The sequence below is a fragment of the Cygnus olor genome, chromosome 6, assembly GCF_009769625.2.
Source record: "Cygnus olor isolate bCygOlo1 chromosome 6, bCygOlo1.pri.v2, whole genome shotgun sequence".
NCBI classification, from domain to species: Eukaryota; Metazoa; Chordata; class Aves; order Anseriformes; family Anatidae; genus Cygnus; species Cygnus olor.
In genome coordinates this window covers 26091994-26110381 of record NC_049174.1, presented here as the reverse complement: position 1 = coordinate 26110381, position 18388 = coordinate 26091994, and the positions used below count along the sequence as shown (strand labels likewise).

At 52.7% G+C, this 18388-nt stretch overlaps 1 protein-coding gene across 32 annotated transcripts in view; it reads right to left on the bottom strand.

Annotated features, from left to right (window-relative positions):
• CLASP1 (cytoplasmic linker associated protein 1) overlaps positions 1-18388 on the bottom strand; it is a 164232-nt gene that overhangs the window by 136475 nt on the left and 9369 nt on the right. For all 32 annotated transcript variants that reach the window (XM_040561483.1, XM_040561492.1, XM_040561482.1 and 29 more), the window contains exon 2: positions 17353-17827. In XM_040561483.1, coding sequence (XP_040417417.1) covers positions 17353-17547 — 195 coding nt within the window. In that variant the 5' untranslated portion in view covers positions 17548-17827. The remainder of the gene's footprint in view (positions 1-17352; positions 17828-18388) is intronic.

The window sequence follows — 18388 nt, the reverse complement described above, 5'->3', positions numbered from 1 at the left end:
AGCTGAAATCAGCAGCACCGCAGGCACCAATGCCTCCAACAAGCACCCTTCGCATCTTCGAAGCTTTTCTCTTCCATGCTGCCTCATCCCTTTTACCCGTACCGGCCGGACGTTACGCAAGCCCTCCTGTTCCCAAAACTGAGGGTGGTTTCTCGGCTTTGAAGCAACTATTCCAAACAAAAAGTGCCTCATTATTTGAGATGGAAACAAACGATGAAGGAATGTGTTTTATGCGTAAGTGAAAGCATAAAAGCTCCAAGAACCAAGAGGTGATGTCGTGGCAGATTCTCAAATAAGGCAGCCAGGATGCCAGACACAGCACCGTGACGCCGCTGAGCTGACCTGAAGAGCTCGCCGGTTTGTCTCCTCCCATCCCAGGCAGCCCTACTGCACATTCCGCACAGAGGCACAAGACAAAAACTCTTCAAGCTTCAGAGCCAGAAGAGGGCTCACCAGTAAAATCAGGTTGCAAGGGGGCTCCAGAGGCCAGCGGTTCAGCACGCTCCCCACCCCACTGCTCCAAATTAGATCAGGTTGGTCACGCTTATACAAAGCACTTTGGTCTGTTTGAGTCTCAACATCTTAGGCCTTCAGCTGCCACTAATTTCAAGTGTTCATTAAAACTCCCAGTAGCTTGATGTATTCTAGTTAGAAGCAGTCCTGTTAATTTATGAATGGATTTAATGAGCTTCTGTGTCACCACCAAGACCTTGCTGGCAGGAAGCGAAATAGCAACACATTATTTTTTTTTGGATCCTTCTCCAGGCACAGAAGCACAGTACAGACGACTCTTTGAGGTCCCTGAAGGCTCCAGCTACGTGATCCGACCCATGCCAATCCCGCATTTCACCAGTTTCACGCAGGTGAAAAGGAGCTACGACACGGATCAAGCAGCACAAACAGTGTGTGTGTGTGTGTCGAGTTCCAGGCACAGCAGGAATCGCTACACTCTTCTCAGTAACGAAAGAGCACCACCGGGCTTTTGGTTTATTTATCTAGGAGGTTTTGTTTAACTTGACAACATGTGATAAAAGTAAAAAGTTCAAAGCCGTACACAGCGATAGGCTCCAATTGCTCTTCCTCTCTATCAGTCTGTGTCAACAGCAACTTCGCTCAGGGAGAAGGAAGAGCTGCTGCCTGCGAGCCTCCTGCGGCGCCTGTTTCAGAAGAACAGAGATGGAGTTTCACACATCAGGCCAGGAAACATCGCTTAGACAAAGAGCAGTTAAGATGTGGCGATGCCCAGGGACAGCACCAAGAAATAAAACATCCTTTCCTGATAACACCGCTCCTGGTGCTGATTGGAGATCCAGTGACCGCTTTTGCTTCAGCGCAGACGTTGTAAGAAAAGTCTAACAGCTCACTTGCTGACTCTGCGCAAAACGAACAGCACCAAGTGATTGCAAAGGGAATCCAACTACAGTTATACCTCTTTTGTGCCCTTCATTTATTTCCTCCTGTAAAATAGGGGCTAACAGCACTTCCCTGCACCCTCGCAAGATGGGGGGAAAATATAAACCGGTGGTTTTCAAGAGCTTTCACATCCTCATCTGGAACTACGGAGCGTTATTACTATCATAAACTTGTCACGGTGAGATCTAGCAGTACGGTCTGTATGTTGGAAAAAGTCTGATCTGGCCACCCCACAGAGGCCTGCCTGCAGCGCTGGGGCCGTGCCAGCACGCAGCCCAGTTACACAGCGGGGCCAAAGACCCATACGTGCAGGAAAAACGTCCACGCTGAGCTACTCCGTACGCTCACATCGCCATTTAAAGAGATTTCTCCTCCCTCCTTCAAAGGACTGAAAATATTTTGCGAGCATGCACGCACATTCTGTGCCTCGTCTTCCCATTCATACATCAAAGGTGCCACAAACACAGAAAAAGGGAAGCAGAGCACAGATTCTTCTTTAACTCTTTCTTTATAGGAAAGAACCGCAAGAGAACACAGACCCTGCACTCTTTCGACACATTTTGACTTCTCATCAGCCAAACCTAAGGGCTGGAGCTGGACGTGGCACTGCGATGCCATTAAGTGACCTGCTGCTTGCTGCAGGACCCGTCAGACCCGCAGGAACACCGAACCTGATGCCAGTTGTCTGCACCCACATCCTTCCCCCCAGGAGCTGAGCAGCAGGAGGAGCAGTCACTGCACGTTTCATACCTTTTGATGACTTAGTTCAGCCCTTTAAGGCTACCTGAAGTGTATTAGGAGGGAAAAAGAGCAATTGCAGAAACAGATTTCAGACACTAAGCTCTCGGAGCCTACCAGGCAGCCCGAATGCTCTTTAAGGAGTGCCCCCGCTCTGCCCTGACCTCACAGGTGCCTTGCTGATTCGTGGATGAAGAGACTCGGTAAATAATCCAAGAGCATGAACTTTTTATTTCAAAGACAGATCCCCCCTCCCCAGAAGTGCCTTTAATTCATCCTACCACGTTCGCTTGCGGCACAGCAGCTAGTGTAAAGCAGATGATTGTTCTTTGAGGATCTTTAACTAATGAGGATGTTACACCCCCAAGGGGTACTTACAGAGCCCCCCTGCCTCTGCACAGCTCTGCCTGCAGGCAGGTGAGGTTCTTCTACACCCCTCAATTATTTTCACCTTTCAGGGATGGGAAAAAAAAGAGAGTGCCCTAATCCCAGCATCCCACCAAAAGCAGCAATGGGAGGATGCCTTCGCACAGCCAAAGCACTGCAAGCACACGTGACGAGTCTCAGCCGGCAAAAAGCCACAGCAGAACCACCAGAGACATTTTCCTACCACGGACTTCAGCAAGAAGGGTGGTGATCAACTCCTCCCTGATCATCCAGGAGAAGGATGAAGAGAAATCCTCTTAGATTAGCTGGAAAGGAAATCAGCATAACGAGCAGAAGGGCACTGAAACGGGGAAATTCAAGAGGCTTGGAAATCTTCAAAGGACCTGTTTTAAGCGTAGGTCGTACAAATGTCTGACAAGACATCCAGGCACATTGGGTTGTCATCTCTGAACAAGGAACTGGATGAGACCATTTCCCAAGGTCCCCGACATTACAATACCCACAGAGCCTCCAGGTTTCTTCCGTGCCACTAGAAACACAAATAGCACCAAAAAAGTTCATTTACTAGCTGGTAAACGTTCTGCACAAACACCAGAAGGCAAATTGGCAATAGACTCTTATTAACAACCCACTGCAGATATAAATTACACTGGCAAATCAAAGCTACCCCCAGGGCAAAGCTGACACCCTGGTTAGCAGAACTCTGTAACATCGGCTTAGCTCAAGAGTAATGGACAGCCACGGAGCGGGGATAGGTTAAGGTGAGACGCGGAGTCCTGCTGTGCCTGAAACCCAAACCACATCCACCCTTTCCTTCCCTGCAGGACCCTTACCCCTACACCAGTGACCCTAACTGAAACAGAAGCAACAGGACTTTCTTCACACGACTATTTCGGGCCCAACTCAGAAGCTGGAAGCGTGCATGACATGAGATTTCCCGGAAGACCAGACAAGGGAGGCTCGCTCTCAGAGAAGTGCTTCTTTCTCGCTGCAAGAGGCAAGCACGTATTTGGATTCCCTCACGCTGAGCTGCTCCGAGACCCAATGAAACTCCTCATGCTTGGGATGTTTGTTCTTTTTGTTATTTAACGGCAAACAATAGCTCTGAAACTTCTGGCTATTCAGAAGAGCTTTCTGATCACCCACACGTCTAATTTACAGACCACACGTGCCAGGCACTGCATGAAAGGAACCGATGTTGGCACATTCAGCAAGCCCTGTCTGTTTCCCTCTCAGTACAACCCAGCTGTGCTGCTTTGCCGCAGCAACGCCCGCTCCTAGGGCCAGACCAACCCAGAGCGGCCCCTGCCCAGTTACCTGAACCCCTGTCTGCAGCACTACACGCGAGCTGATCCACGCAGAAAGTCCCCAGGCCACGCAAAGCAACATAAAACTCGCTTCAGTTCATCAGGGACGCGTTTCAGTTGAACTGCACGAAGCGGTGCCACAACACAGGAACTGGCAGTTTCCCAAGCGCGATCCTGCAGGCAGCACCTTCCCTCCGAGCAGATCAGAGGCCCCGAAGCACACCCCCCTGCCCTGGGCTGGCTTCGGGGGGCGGGAGGCCACGGCTCACAGCGACAGGGACCCCGAGGGCACCCGAGTCACCAGCACACAAACACCCCAATAACCGCAGGGGGCTTGGCCTCAGCCCCGATTTCAACTCATCACCAGAAGCCTGCACAACCAAACCTCCAGTTTAACGAGCACATTTTCCCAGAACGTCAGAGAAGAGGCTCACGAGGAGGACGTTCTGCGTTTGGGCAGCCCGTGCTGTACGTGGCAGAGCTGCCAGCTGCACCGAGCCCGTGCCAGCCCAGCTCCCGGGCACTCGGAGCAGCCCGGTTGCGGTGCAGACCTGCGGCTTGCTGACCTGGATCGGGTCATCACACTGCTGCAAGCTGAGAGCCAAAAGCAGGCTCCTCCGTGTCAACTGCTCTTTGCTATCGCTCTCCTCTGGCATTACAGAAAACCCACGCAGCTCCTTCACAGGTCGGGCTCGGTGGCTACCCGGGAGCCGTAACACCGGTTTGATTCTTGCAAACCTAGAAAATGCCACACACTGAGGGGAGGACGGGGGAACGGCAGGGCTCTGCCCTCCTGCCATCCACCTCCCCGGAGCCCGGCACGCCGGAGGCACAACCAACCGCTGCTGAGGCCACCGGCTCAGCCCCAGCTACGCCCCTCCCGTGGCTCCTGAGCAAATTCACTCTGGTTGTTTCCGGAGCTGGGCAAACAGAGCAGGCCCGGCAACTGCATCCTGCCAGCTCACTGCTCCCTTCTTGAAGCATCCTCCTCAAGACCTGGGGGAACGAAGCATCATTAACTTGGAATGAGAAGCATCTGCATGCGGCTTGGCTTTAGCTTGAACACCTGCACATACATGCAAGCAGGAGAGAAAACACCTTTTCCCCCGGAGCTAACCCCCGCAGGGGCATCTGCTTCCCCAGCAAGCCTTTGCATCAGGAGAAAGGCGCTTCCCACTCGGCTCCTCACGGTCCAGCAACCCAGACAGATGGTCTCTGGCTTGTAATTGGAATCTTCAGAGGTGCACACAGAAGGCGGAAGAAGAAGAGTGTGAGGAATAGCCCAGGATTTCCTCCCCAGCACAGCACCTCCTTGCCTGCCAGCCTACTCGGGGCAGACAGAGGAGGGCTCTCCCCCCACGTCTGCTGGCGGGTGTTCTCCTCACGCCGGCGCTGTGCCTCTCCCTCCAAGCGGCCGTGATGGTACCGCACACCGGCCACTTGCTCTCGGCCACGTCCAGCGGGCCGAGGGGGCTCCAAAATCACCTGGTACGTGACAGCTTTGGGCAGCCAGTCTGCCGGAGCTGCGGTGGGCAGAGACCGTGGGCAGAGGGGCAGCAATGGGCCCCGGGAGCCACACAACGTGAAGGAGCTGCTGGCAAAGGAAGTGACGGGAGGAAGAGTTTCTCCACAGGAAGCAGGAGGCTGTGAGAAAGAACCTGCACGCTGCTCCACAAGCAGTCGCGCTTCTTCGGGGCAGTTTCTTTCCCATTAAGAGGGCAGATTGGGAGCGGGGCCCACTGCAAGTATCCTGCACCGCTTTCTAGTCGGGTCCCACGAGGCCTCAAGTCTGCAGATCCATAAAGAAAGGATGGGAAAGAGAAAGCTGCTCGTAAAGTAAAGCCAAGGGAAGCAGAAGAGAGGCTCCTGCCTGGAAAGGGGGCGCAGGACGTGAGGCAGGGCACTCACCCCCTGAGCACAATGCGCTTCACCGACCCCCCCAAGGGCAGGACAGGGCCAACAAGAGAGAGGAAATCCACTGGCCTGCCTCCAAGTGGTTTTCTGTCGGATCGCCGTGCCACTGGGTGAAATACAGACTACATACACCCTCTGCACGACTGCCTGGTGACTACAGAGCACAGCATCAGTATTTACAGCAGTCCTCTTCCCTTGACAGCAAGCCACGTTTGTGCCAAGCTCACCATTAAAGCAGGTGAAGAGCAGCACGCTGAATTGACGGGTTTAGCCATTTTGCTGGTTTGAAAAGTACTTCCAGATCCTTCTGGATGAAAAGCAGAGTTAAAAAAAAATATATTAATCTCATCCTTCCAAAACCATTTTATTTTCTTCCTTTTGATCTAGCATCAAAGACTTTCAGGATGTGCATAGCATTAACTGTGCCAGTCAGAAGCTCAGTGCATCTCCAACCCAACCATTTCCAGGATATGCAGGGGAAAAGAATGTGCATTAAGGATTTCTACGTCAGGTCTTGCAAGACTGGGGAGAAGCAGGGGTTCCTCCTAGCAGGCAGGACTTGTTAGGAGGAAGGGTTGTTTTTTCTTGTTGTTTTGTCTTGTTTTAAAGACACCCAAGAGCACGATCTGCACTGAAGGAGCCCCCAAAAGGCTCCAGCACAAGCGTTTGAGACGGACACGGTCTGTGCTGCGGGGGAGCACTACAGCAGCCACGGCCCATCCCCACAGTCCGAGACCCAGCAGGCCTGGAAAACCAGCTGAAGACTAACGCGTGAGGCTCAAACATCCTCAGTGCAGACTGATCACTTGTCATTCACTCCTAATAAAAGAGCGTCAACAAGAGGGAGCCCTGCAGCCCCTCTGGGACAGGCACGCTTCGCTCCTTGCCTCTCCCCCGGCAGACTCCTGTGCCCAGACACCAACTTGCTCTCAGCAAAAGCTCGCTGCGCTGAGAGGAAGATTAGCTGTGCAAGTCAAATGAACAACGTATGCTTCTTCTCAAGTTGCCTTTTCATCTTTTGATGCCAGATAAAAGAGAGAGGATCCATCTCACAGGTATGCAAGTGTTCCTAAATTGAGCACGGAACAGCAGAGGCTCAAACCGCAGACACAAAGATGAAAACAATATCCACAGGCAGCTCAAGTGTGTCAGCCGCAAACACACTGAGCCTGCCAGCGAGGCAGGGGACGATCTTGTGGCTAAGGGCTCCCCTCGGCCTTACCTGGGGTCCGTTGCCATCTCCCTCCCTGCCGAGCCTCAGCCCCCATTCAGAGGAGCACAGTGCACCTCCAGTCCTTACAGGAACCCAAACCACGGCCCAGGTCCTGGGAAAACCGAGTTCTGCTCGGAGCTCTTCCACACACCTCGTTCTGAGCCCTTGTACTTGCTACAGAGCAAGATCCCATTCAGATGTGATCTGGAGCACAACTCAGGCACCCAGGTGATCACCAGCACCAACCAAAGCAAGCAACATCCTGTACAAGGGCACAACACCCCTCCGTCATCGAAGCCCCAGCTCCAAAGCACAATGCCCTTGGCAATTCTGGTCAGTCAGCTGCTTTCCTCATGGACATTTACGCCCATAATGATTCTGTTCAAGTCCAGCGAGACTCTGAGTTTTCTCCAAAACAACCAAGAACAGATTTTTAGAGGCAGCAGGAGCTCATGAGGCCCGTTACTGACATCCTGCCCTGTACAGCTCATGCAGTCCCAGCCAGTCCCCTCCTGCACTGACACCAGTTCCGTGCTGTGAATAACGCAGTTCTTCTGGAGCAGCATCAGGGCTTAACCTGGTTTAAGATCTTCAACTCAAATAAAGGAGGAAGATGAGAACTCAGAATTCTGAACACTGGTTTATTTTTCATTAACAATATAAGCATTGCATGCACCCTACCAAATGCAGATGTAAGCGGTTTTCTCACCTGCAGAAGAAAGGATCCCTCCCGCCTCCCGCCCAAGACTTCTGTGCAGTGGTTTTCAAATCTCAGAAGTGTATGTTACCTGTACCCCTTGCTGGTGAGGATGTGGGTTATTACAGCGCAAATGCGAGCCTACAGGCAATAGCCTCGCTTCCTTTATAGCTCCCCGAGTGATAATCCGAGTTCCACGGGGCCAGATCACAGGTGGGAACCGGTGCACGCCACCGGGCTGCAAACATGCAGAGAGGGCTCACGTTGTCCTTGTGGCAATTCTGTGGCAGCCCAAAAAACCCCACAACCACCACAGAACAGACACAATAGGTATGGTTTTTCCCCATCTTCTGTTTCATAACGATCTGTACACAAAACACAGCGTCTTTCACAAAGATGCCATATTCACACAATGCCTGGTAATGGGCATGGGAGACAAGTGCTGATCCGAAGCTGCATTTAATTGGCTATAAAAAAAGCTGCGTTAAGAAAAGCGATGCGTTTTCACTTCAAAATCACTTAAAGTATCACAAGGAACTACAGATTCATCTACTAGACCTTCCAATAAGGAGAATGGGAAAATCATAAATTTCAATCACGCTCTGACTTGTCTAACAAAAGAGTAAATAGGATTAGTTACCCCCAATTACTTATTACAAGCACTCCAAGAGTTAAACCTAAGAAAAATAAGAGGGGTCTTTCAGAAGCTAGCTGTGCTATTGTTATTCGCCCCAAATCATGCCCCACCTCCAAGGAGCCTGCATCTGGGCGTGTGTTAAGCAGGTGGGGTCAATCCGAGTTTTGTCTGACTTTAAGGCAGCAGGAGCTGCTAATGAAGCAGCAGACTCCCCATTGTCCCAGCCCCACCACACCTTTCCTGATTAAAGGAGGCAGCTTTTGGAGCATTTTTGTTGCTGCTCAGCCAAGTCTGGCTGTAGAGCTGTTTCCTGGCATACGTTCCCTTACCCAAACTGCTGCTCTCACTTGCCGCAAGCGCCTGCCCGATGCCCCAGAAGCCACCCCAGCACCACCTTTCTTTGCCCTCCTCCCAGCCTGAAGACGCCAGTGCCCTACGTCTGCTGATGGCTTTGAAGTAAGCAGAAGGAACAGGCTCCAGTCGCCTCCCTGCCCTCCCCGAGGTTTTTCTTGGCTCGCCTCCCGCCCCGATGAACACCGACCATCTCATCAGCACCCTGCCCTCAGCCGCTGCCCTTTGCCTGTGCTCACCTCGCCCAGCCTTTGCTCAGCGCCGTCCTAGAGCCGTGGCAGCACTGAACGAGCCCCACAGCCCGAGAGCGTGCAAACAGCAGGGACGCACCACAAACCTCTGCAGGCCGTCAGCTACCCCGATCCTGTCCCAAGAAACTCGTGTTAGGGACTGAAGGCTCTGGAAGGAGGAGATCAGTACCTCTTCCTTCTCACGTCTGAAGTCCAGTGGAGCCTAAAAAAGGCACACGCTTACCCTGAAACGTTTTCATTCTGGTACCACTGAGGACTTTTGGAGAAAAATTAGAAGTGACACAGCTGGCTGATGGACCTTCCGATCAGGCACACTGTCTGCCGGTACACGGACTGTTCAGAGGCATTATGGCCTCAACAAGCACACGTTTCTTAAATCCTTGGCACTTCTGCTTACCACAGTGAGCAAAGCAATGCCAAGAAGTTTCCAGGTCACAGAAATAACTATAGAAATTACTCTTTACAAGACAGATTTTTCTATTATTTTCCTCAAGAAGAACAGAAGCCATTGCACTACTATTTACACACAATTACATAAAAAGGCAACGGCACAGAGAAGAAGGCACGCTTGCCCATTTCAGCTCACAGCACAGGAAGCAGAAGCAAAGTGCCCGCTAGCTCTGCCCGCTGCTGGCACGGGCAAAAGGCACGAGGAGACGCCGGGGCTGTCCCCGGAGGCGCCCCTGGACAGCAGCCTCCAACCTCAGGCACGCGGAGCCCTGCAAAGCAGCGTAACCCACACCCCAGCAGGTACCCGAAATAGCCCGCTCCCTCGCCGTGCCCCCCTGCCTGTGGTCTCTGCACACACACACAGCCAACTGTCCCTTTCGCCAAAGCCCTGGAACAGCCCCCAACTTCTGCCCTTCGACCGTATCAGGGGATAAAACCTGCCAAAGCAATCCAGCACCTCTCTCCTGCAGCCCTGCTGAGCCCTGCCTGCTTCCCAGCCTTAGCTCCGCCAGTCTCCTTCCCCAGACCCTTCCTCCCACCGCCCCTCCAGGTCTCTCTCTCCCAAGCCTTCCATGTTCTGATGCATTTTTAGACCGAATCTCCCTCTCCGTTCTCCTTTCAGCCAGCTCACCCTCACGGACCACATCCGTCTCCACTTTCACAGTCATTAAAAAGCAACAATGACAGACTCGAGAATTAACACCTCAGGAGCAGACTATGCCACCTTACAGACTATGTGACCTCCTGCGTGAGACAGAGGCACACCGCAGGAGAAGCGGGACTTCTCCCTGCCGAGGAACCCCAAGGAGACCTCCTGAGTTCACCAGGTCCCCGGCCCTGCAGCGCTTCCCACAGCACCCGAGATCCTGCCTTTCCCACCCGCCCTAACCAGCTGCCAACGCTCAGGCAGCTCTCAGCAGCCCGTTCTGCTACGGCATATCCATTCCCTTGCAGCTTTGCCAACTGTGGTGCTGCCCCGTTTGTACCACTGCTGCTGCAGGGGGAATTTTCTTACCCCTTTATCTTGCCTAGGGTGATCCTTCTCTTCATGCCCCCATGCTTCTCCAGCATTTCCACGCACTGAGGTTTTCATCTCTGCACCTCCACGGCGCTGTCACTTGGCCCGAGATGTCTGCCCTTGCTTCCCCACTCACCTGTACCGCCAGCTCCCCTCACCTTCACGTGGAGGTTTTCAGACAAGTTTTCACCACACGTGCCCTTCTGTGTGGGAAAAGCTCCTCACTCAGTTCCGTTAAGCTCACTAGAATAGGAAACTCCAGATGACAGACGGATGAAATCACATGGAGAGAATGGGACCTACACAACATTAAGGCAGCAGGCCTCTAAGATCAACGAGAAAGCCTGGATTTTGATGGGGACCAGAGCCAGTGGAGGCTTCCAGAAGGAGAGCACTGTATCTTATTCACAGTCTGGCCATACTACACGGTGACAGCTTTCTGAAGGCCTGAAGGAACAGCTAAGGTGGACGGCAGACTTCCAGGAAGGCCACCGACTCAGGCCTGGGTGAGAAGCTTTAGCCAGCCAGCAGATGCAACATTTCAGTCTGTAAGAGCAGGTACCTTCTAAAAGCCACGTGCACTCGTAGCTTCCCACACGGCACCAAGTTCCTGCAGGAGAAATTCCTGCTGGGGGCCAAGCAGCTCAGGCACGCGCATGAAGGCAGCACACCAGCGGCACCCCTCGTCCCGCAGGGTGCAACGCTGCAGCGCTCCATGGACCTTCTCACCTACACAAGGTGCACAGCTAGCTTCTCCGGGGCCTTCATTAAAAGCCAGAAGTACACGCCAGCATCTGCCCAAGGACCATTCTGGCCACAGCAGTCTGATTAAAGATGAGAACACGCCCGGCTCTGTTGTCTGTCGAGGGGCAGAGAGGGAAGCGGTAAGGCGCAGCAGGACACACGGGTGGCATCCCTTCGTTTAAGCACTGAAGACACGAAGTTCTGCTGAAAGCAGGTGTTTGTTCATGTCACCGCATGAACTGCGATGCACTCGCTGTAACTCTTCCCACGAGACCTAACGTGACTGTGTCACCTGCCGTCAGTCAGAGGGAGCCGTGCGAACACAAGGCCAAACCCAGCCCTTCGGCAGAACTCAGTCACGTGCAGTTAAAGCTCCGGGCCCGCTCCCACTGATCCTCCTGTAGCTGCAGTCCCAGCCACACCGCTGGCAAGAAGCTGCCTTGCTTTCCACGCTCTGGTAACCGGGACTCTTCGCTCTGGTTCTTGAATAGTCAAATGCCGCTTTGTTTTAAAGCTTCGTATCTGGCACAAGCGCAGTACCAGATGAGGAACATAGCAGGTCTTGTCTAGTTAAAAATGAGATCTGATCTAGGAAGAAAGTAATGAGCAGTTCGTGGGAGGCGGCATTCACTTGGAGAAAATCAGAGACTGCTCGCCTCCACCGTGACCCACCCGCTCCTTCCTGGGATGGAGGCACAGCAGCCGATGTGCAGGACACAAGCGTGGGACAGCGCTAAGGGACACGCAGCGGGACACGTAGCACGGCCCAGCCCTCAGAGCCTGGAGCTCCGAGCACCCCGTCAGCAGGACGGCACAGGCCCCAGCGGGGCTCAGCAGCACATCTCAGAGCCACGCTCACAAATCTCCGACGAACCTAAGCTGCTATCCTGTCATCACAGGCATCTTAAAAGCATTTATGGGAGAGCTGATCCACGTGGGCACTGCTGACACAGGCACATTTACCACGTATGTGGCAATCGATTTTAATAGAAAACCAAGTACCAAGCTTTAAGGCCCAGACTGTAAACTCCGAGAGGGTGGATGGGGCTAGGTGGCCCCTGAGGGCCCTTACCAACCCAATTATCCTGTGTTCTCCTGAACCGACCCTCCAACACGCAGGGGATCTTACTGCTCGGTCTCAAAAGACAACTGCTGCCACAGGAAGGCTGCCGGGGCCAGAGTCACCAACCTGCAAGCAGCCCTGCACCAGACCGCCTCGTCTAGCGGGCTGCTCCTCCAAGAGCGAGCGCAGCTGCGCTTAAAGCTAAGGACAGAGCAGAAGCTCAAAAAATGAGCCAGGATTAGAGAAATGAGTGTACTTCCTGTACATGAGGGATTTTTCAGTCTGATTTTTAAGGAAAAGATGCTTATGTAATTGTATTATGCATATATTATTCAGATGCTCTCCCCTCTCCCTGTAACTTCTGAAATCTTTAACCAATTCCAACAAACACGAGGAAAAGCACAGCGTTAGATATCAACAACTCTGCACAGAGAGAGCCAAAGGAAATGAGGCTCAACAAACACAACTCTGCTTACAAAATAATTTAAAATAGACGGAGGCAACCAGATCCCACTGCCAGGGGGATTCCTAGGAGGTGATTTTTCAGGCTGAAGTTCAAAGGGTGAGACAAGAACGGCTTTCAAGTAATGATCCTCAGCCAGGAATCCCAGCGTCAGGGAAACGAGGACTCCCTGACACTCAGCCCGCTCCCTACAAAGCCCAAGGGGAGCTGGATCACGCACACTGACTTCTCCAGAGGTAAATGCATTGCTCTAACAGGCACGGGGCCCTCAGGCACAGCGTGGACAGGCTCTGCAAATCCCTGTGGGCTTTCTAAGGACCAAAGCCAGCATGCATTTTAATACATTCACGTTTCCTCAAAACGTTAGAGCAGTTTCAGGCACTCCAAAGAGACAAAGGACTGAAATGGACTGTCACTATAACCATGGATAATCCTGTTCTTCTATAGAGAATGTAATATAGAATAACAATAAACTGCTCAAAATGATTATAAGATCAATCCTAAAACCAAATAGATGTCTTGCTCGTATCTATTCCTCTTCAAGTCTTCTTCTAGTCTGTCGGTGTTCTTGCTGCAGGAAGCTTTCATCTCCTGGCCAGCCTAAATTTACTCGTGGCCAGCCTCTACCCCCCCGCTCTTGTGCTAACCTTGCCCTTTAGCTCCAGCAGTCCCCTCTGATGTATTTATAGCCAGCAGTCACGCTGCCTCTCAGCCTTCGTCCCGCAAGCTGAGCAAGCCAAGCTCCCAGGCTCCTCTGGTCGGCCGGGCTCCCCCAGCCCCTGAACACCAGGCTCGCCCTTCCCTGCACCTGTTCCGGCCCGAATTCCTTCCTTGGACGCGGGCAAGCAGCGCCGCACGGCACATTCCCCAGCAGGGCCCCCAGAGGCCCGGCACAGCAGCGCCAGCGTGCCCTCATCACCGGGGGCTGAACCCCCTGCCCCGTGACCCGCCTCTTCCTCAGGGGCATCCGCTGCAGCCAACGCGCCCGGCCCAGGTTTCCCAAGGGACGGGGAGCTGTGCCAGGGCTCCGAACAAAGCCCGGCGGGCAGCACTCCGGTGCTGCAGCTGAAACGCTACACCGGCATTAGGGGAATAGCTTTGTCCTCTCGATTTAGCAAGCAGGAGGGCGGCGAGCCCTCGGGCTGGCTGGCTCTGTCCCACACGGAGCAGAGGGCTGGCCGCCACGCAGCCCGCACACGCCACGGCCACCGCTCTTGCCCGGGGCCCATCCCAGCACTAACACCCCCCCCCCCCCGTGAATTCAGATTTGGGCAGAAAGCAGCAGCAGGGGTTGCAGTCCACAAGGCAGAGGGGTATGCCAAGGAGACACGACCTGTGTACGCAGTCTTTCTGCTCACCTCTGACCGCGGACACCGAGCTGGACAGACCTCCGGCCTGACGCAGGCGGCTCGTGTACCACCAAGGAAACAAACCTCCGTCCTGTTTAGTTCAGCACGGGGCCTCCTCACATCCCCTCGGGAGGCTGGGGACTCTCACCATTTACTGCTGATTTTGTCACACCTTGGTAAACAACGGAGAGCGTGGTCTAGTCCGCTTCAACTCCAAGTTTCTTGCCGTTGCTTCGCACAGCACCACCGTGTACCCGCACCGTACGCCAACAGCCAGAAGGCAGCCCCCCCCCAGGTCCTCCCAGCCAGCTGGGAGAGCGGAACCTGCCCTCCCACAGGCACTGCTACCTGGGAGGAGGCGAGATACATCCACAGGGAAACCTCGGTGCTCATTTGCCACAGCAGTTGATTTTTTCCTGTCCTGAGCACAAAGGACAGAAGCTGCCATTGAGTTTGATCTCTCCCAGCTGGATCAGCGCCCAGCCCGCTCTGCTGCTACCGCACAGGTACGAGCTGCGCCACGACCCCATCGAGCTGCCACGCAGAGGCAAGGGCTGGAAGGGCAGGCACAGCTACTGCCGACCGGCCTGACCCAGAGGGAAAACAGCCCATCAGCAGGACCGGGAGCTGCTGGGAAACCACGGCTTCAATGCCTGCAGGAAACTGGACATCCTGGAGCCAAACCCCTGCTCTTTCCTAAGTTTACGGCAGGAAAACCCACCTAGTAGGAGCCCGCCGATACTGGAGTCTAAAACTCAAGGATGGGGCACATCCTGCACACACAGTTCGAGCCCAGCGAACCTTTAGCCCTTCCCAAGGCAGCACGTCTCCCCACACGAGAGCAATCAGAGGCCGTTTTTGCTAAGTTAGCTTTTGCAGCACAGGCACCCACGAGGAAAAGGCACACATTACTGATCTTCCCATAACCCTCGCCCCCAAATTCACCGGCTAACAGCTGCCTGGAAACCCTTTACTCTTTTCTTCTTCCCAAGATGGTGAAGCCTTTCTCTGCGTGCACTAAATATTCAACAAAGCACACACCCACCCAATCAATGCACCAACCCAAACCCATGCACATCTGCTTCTTAAATGAGGACTTCTTCCACCGAATCTCAACCAAAACAAACACGGTACAGAGAACAAAGGGATGCTTACAGTGAACAACCACTCATCAGCTTAAGTAACTCTAATGGATTCCACTTGAAACTAAGCCTGCACCATCTGTTCTACCCCTCAATTAGAGAAACCCCAAAAAATATTCAATACAGGGTTTAAGAAAGCCAGCTAATTTATGTAAGTTTTACTTCTCTTCAGCTCAGTCAAGCATGCTCTCGTAATGCCTGATATGCAGACAGAGGTAAGAGTGGAAGGCTGCCTTCTCCAACACCATTACGAGCTCCGTCAGGGGAAATAACATTTCCCTGCAACTCTTCACTACGTATTTCATTTTTAAGAGCGTGATCTCTCGGTAAGTAACAAAACCCATTAGGAGCTAAAAGAATCAAATCAGCAGTCCTGCACAGAGCAGCAAAAATCAACACCAGGACGCAGCCCTGGGGCAAAGGGATCGCCCCATGCAAGGGTGAGACCTTCCCCTTGGCCAGCACACCTTGTGCAGTGAGTACCCCAGATCCCCCAAAAGCAATGCATTTCACCCAGTTCTTTACTGGGACCCCCGCCCGTTTTCACTTCAAACTAGCCTCTCCTACCATTTTACGATATGAGAAAGCGTCGAGGAGAAACTTTCGTCAAGTAGCGGAGCACAGTCCCGGGTGTATGAGAGCAGCATACAAAAAAAAACCACACCAAAGCCTAAAAATGTCAATCGTAGCCATGCCTTACATAGCTCAAATCGATGACGAAGGCAACTTGAAGCCCTCCCTGTAGAAGCAGAGCAGCAGTGCAAACTGATGTCTCTCGAGATGTCCCTTCTCTTCGGTTCACTGACGTTTCCCCACCGATAACGTACAAGCTCAGTGAGCACAGCCCTCGGTGGGCAGCAGCCACGACCCATCTGGATGTTCTCCCAGCTACTGGGTCTGGAACCCCAAACCAGCCGAAGTCTGAGAGCACACTAACTGTTAGGAAATTCCCGGTCACGCAGATGGTCTCGATCTTTGTTTTAAGCCGATACTTTCTCAGATGAAGGGAGAGAGGTGAGCAGAGAAGCAGACTGCCAATGTAATGGCTTAAACCTTGACCAAAGAAGCGTAGTTTGACGCCCCAGGGGGCTGTTTTCAGGCACTGATGCCGGGCCCCTCACCTTAGGGCTGTTACACTCATCCATGAGCTGATCGGGTTGCCCTCCAACGGCTTTGGGATTTTTGCTTCCTGTATGCCAAGCAGCTTCCACTGCAGTTGCTTGTTGACAATTATGAAAAGCAAAAGTGCAGCCGTGCAGAACATATTGACCAAGATACAGCATCCTTACCATCAAAATTTCCATTTAAAACAGTTTAAATTAATCTGAGGATGTTCTGCTCCAAAGGACGTGCAACCTGTACAGTCAGCCTCTCCTTCACTTCTGCGTGAGGGAACTCCAGCACAACTCCCAGTAAGGAGCTTCGCCACCAGGTCTGTACGAGGCTTTACTCTCAAATTTTTCTGGACTTACCATGAAGTAACAAAACCTCCCAGCCCTCCCTGTAACAACGGGGGTAGGTACCCTACTAGCCTTGGGAAGGGACCAGGACAGGACTTTCCCAAACCACAGCTGCAAACCCCTCCCAGCGAGGAAGCCCCATGGCAGCAGCAGGACTTCCTTACTAAGGGCTGTGGGGGAACAAAGCAAGGTGACAGGGATAACAGGGCAGCTGGGTTCCACATCCCATGGCTCATTCCTGTGGATGCAAGACGGTTAAATTCAAGAGAACAAACTCTTGCTCGTTACCTTTCCTGAGCAAGCTGCAATAGATCAATTGTACTTACATTATCCCCGGACAGTAGAAAAAGCATCTAGCAAGAATTAAGGACAGTATGAAAACGTATTGGCTGCATACGCATACTTTTTTCAGCTTTACATACCGCTTTTTGTATGGCAGGAAATCATCAACGCTGCCAGGTAGTGGGATGAGCAAAGCGTCCCACAGGTGAAACTAGGTAGACAAAGAAATCGGGACAGCACAAATTACGAACACCAAGAATAAAGCCAACTGGCTGAAGCGTTACTGTTACGAATCCTTGCTATCACACCAGTTACTAACTACCAGGAAGTGGGACACGGACGGTTGACTCAGGGTAATTACCAGCTCACAGAGCAGCGTATCCGAAAGTATGCTATCCAGCTTCCACTTAGATCGAGCATCACTTGCCAATGAAACTTCTGACCGTAATGAAATTCCGTCTGACAAGCCTTACCTTGTAATTGCTGGAATTGACCCAAGAGGTGGCCAGTCCATCAACCATTTTATCCAGCATCGTCTGATCGTGTTCGAGATCAGCTGACTTCTGTTTATCTGAGAAGTAATCTATCAGTTCCTGGCCAACCTGAAGCCTCTTCCCAACATCCTTCTGCAGCACCTGCGCTAGGCAGTACTCCATACTGGGCTCCATGGTGTCTTAGAAACACAGCACCAGCAAGAAAGCTAGAGGGCAGACGGTCCGACAAATCCCTCTACGAACGGACGCAGGAGGTCGCCTCTTTGTTCGATGAAGGTTACTGAGGGTCTGGGTTTCAAAGATGCAATTCTGAGAATGGCAACAATGCACCATGTGTGTGTGAACAGCAGCTGGCAGGATATTAAAAGTCCAATTTAAATAACCAGCAATAGATGAAGCAACGAGCAGTGCTGTCCTGTTGGGTCTGCAATAATTCCCAATTCAGCAGTCCATTCTGAAAGAAATGAAAAGAACAGTATTACAAGTTAAATTAAGAACGGAGCAAAAAAAAAGACTGAAAGCGTGTCACAAAATAGGTTACTCGTATACAGCTGCGAGGCTGCGACAAGCTGGATACGAGCAGCATTGTTCTATTTTAGGGAATCAGACGAGGTAGGTCAGGCCAAAAACCTCTGGTTGTTCTTTACACCAGCAGTTACCCAGCAGTTCCCTAGAAGGAGCTTTAGTGACAGGCAGCAAATCTGGGGCTTAACTAAGAGCTGATTAGTAATCAATATTCGTGCAGCTACCACCAGCAGCGCCCGCCCACGGAGGTGAGGACAAAGCCCTCAGGCAGGTCACTGGGAAGACACGCGGGCCTTAAGGAGTGAAAGCAGGGAGCCGTCCGGGTCCTGCTTTGACTGCTGGCCTTCAGCCATCGGTGCCCTCGCTGGCCTGCACGGTACACGGCCAGCGCTGGGCTCCGGGGATGCAAAACGAGCAGGCTGCAAACACGAGGGCTCAAGCCGTTCCCAGGCTGAACCCTGCCCTGTTGCAGCCCAAAGCAGCGCCTGCG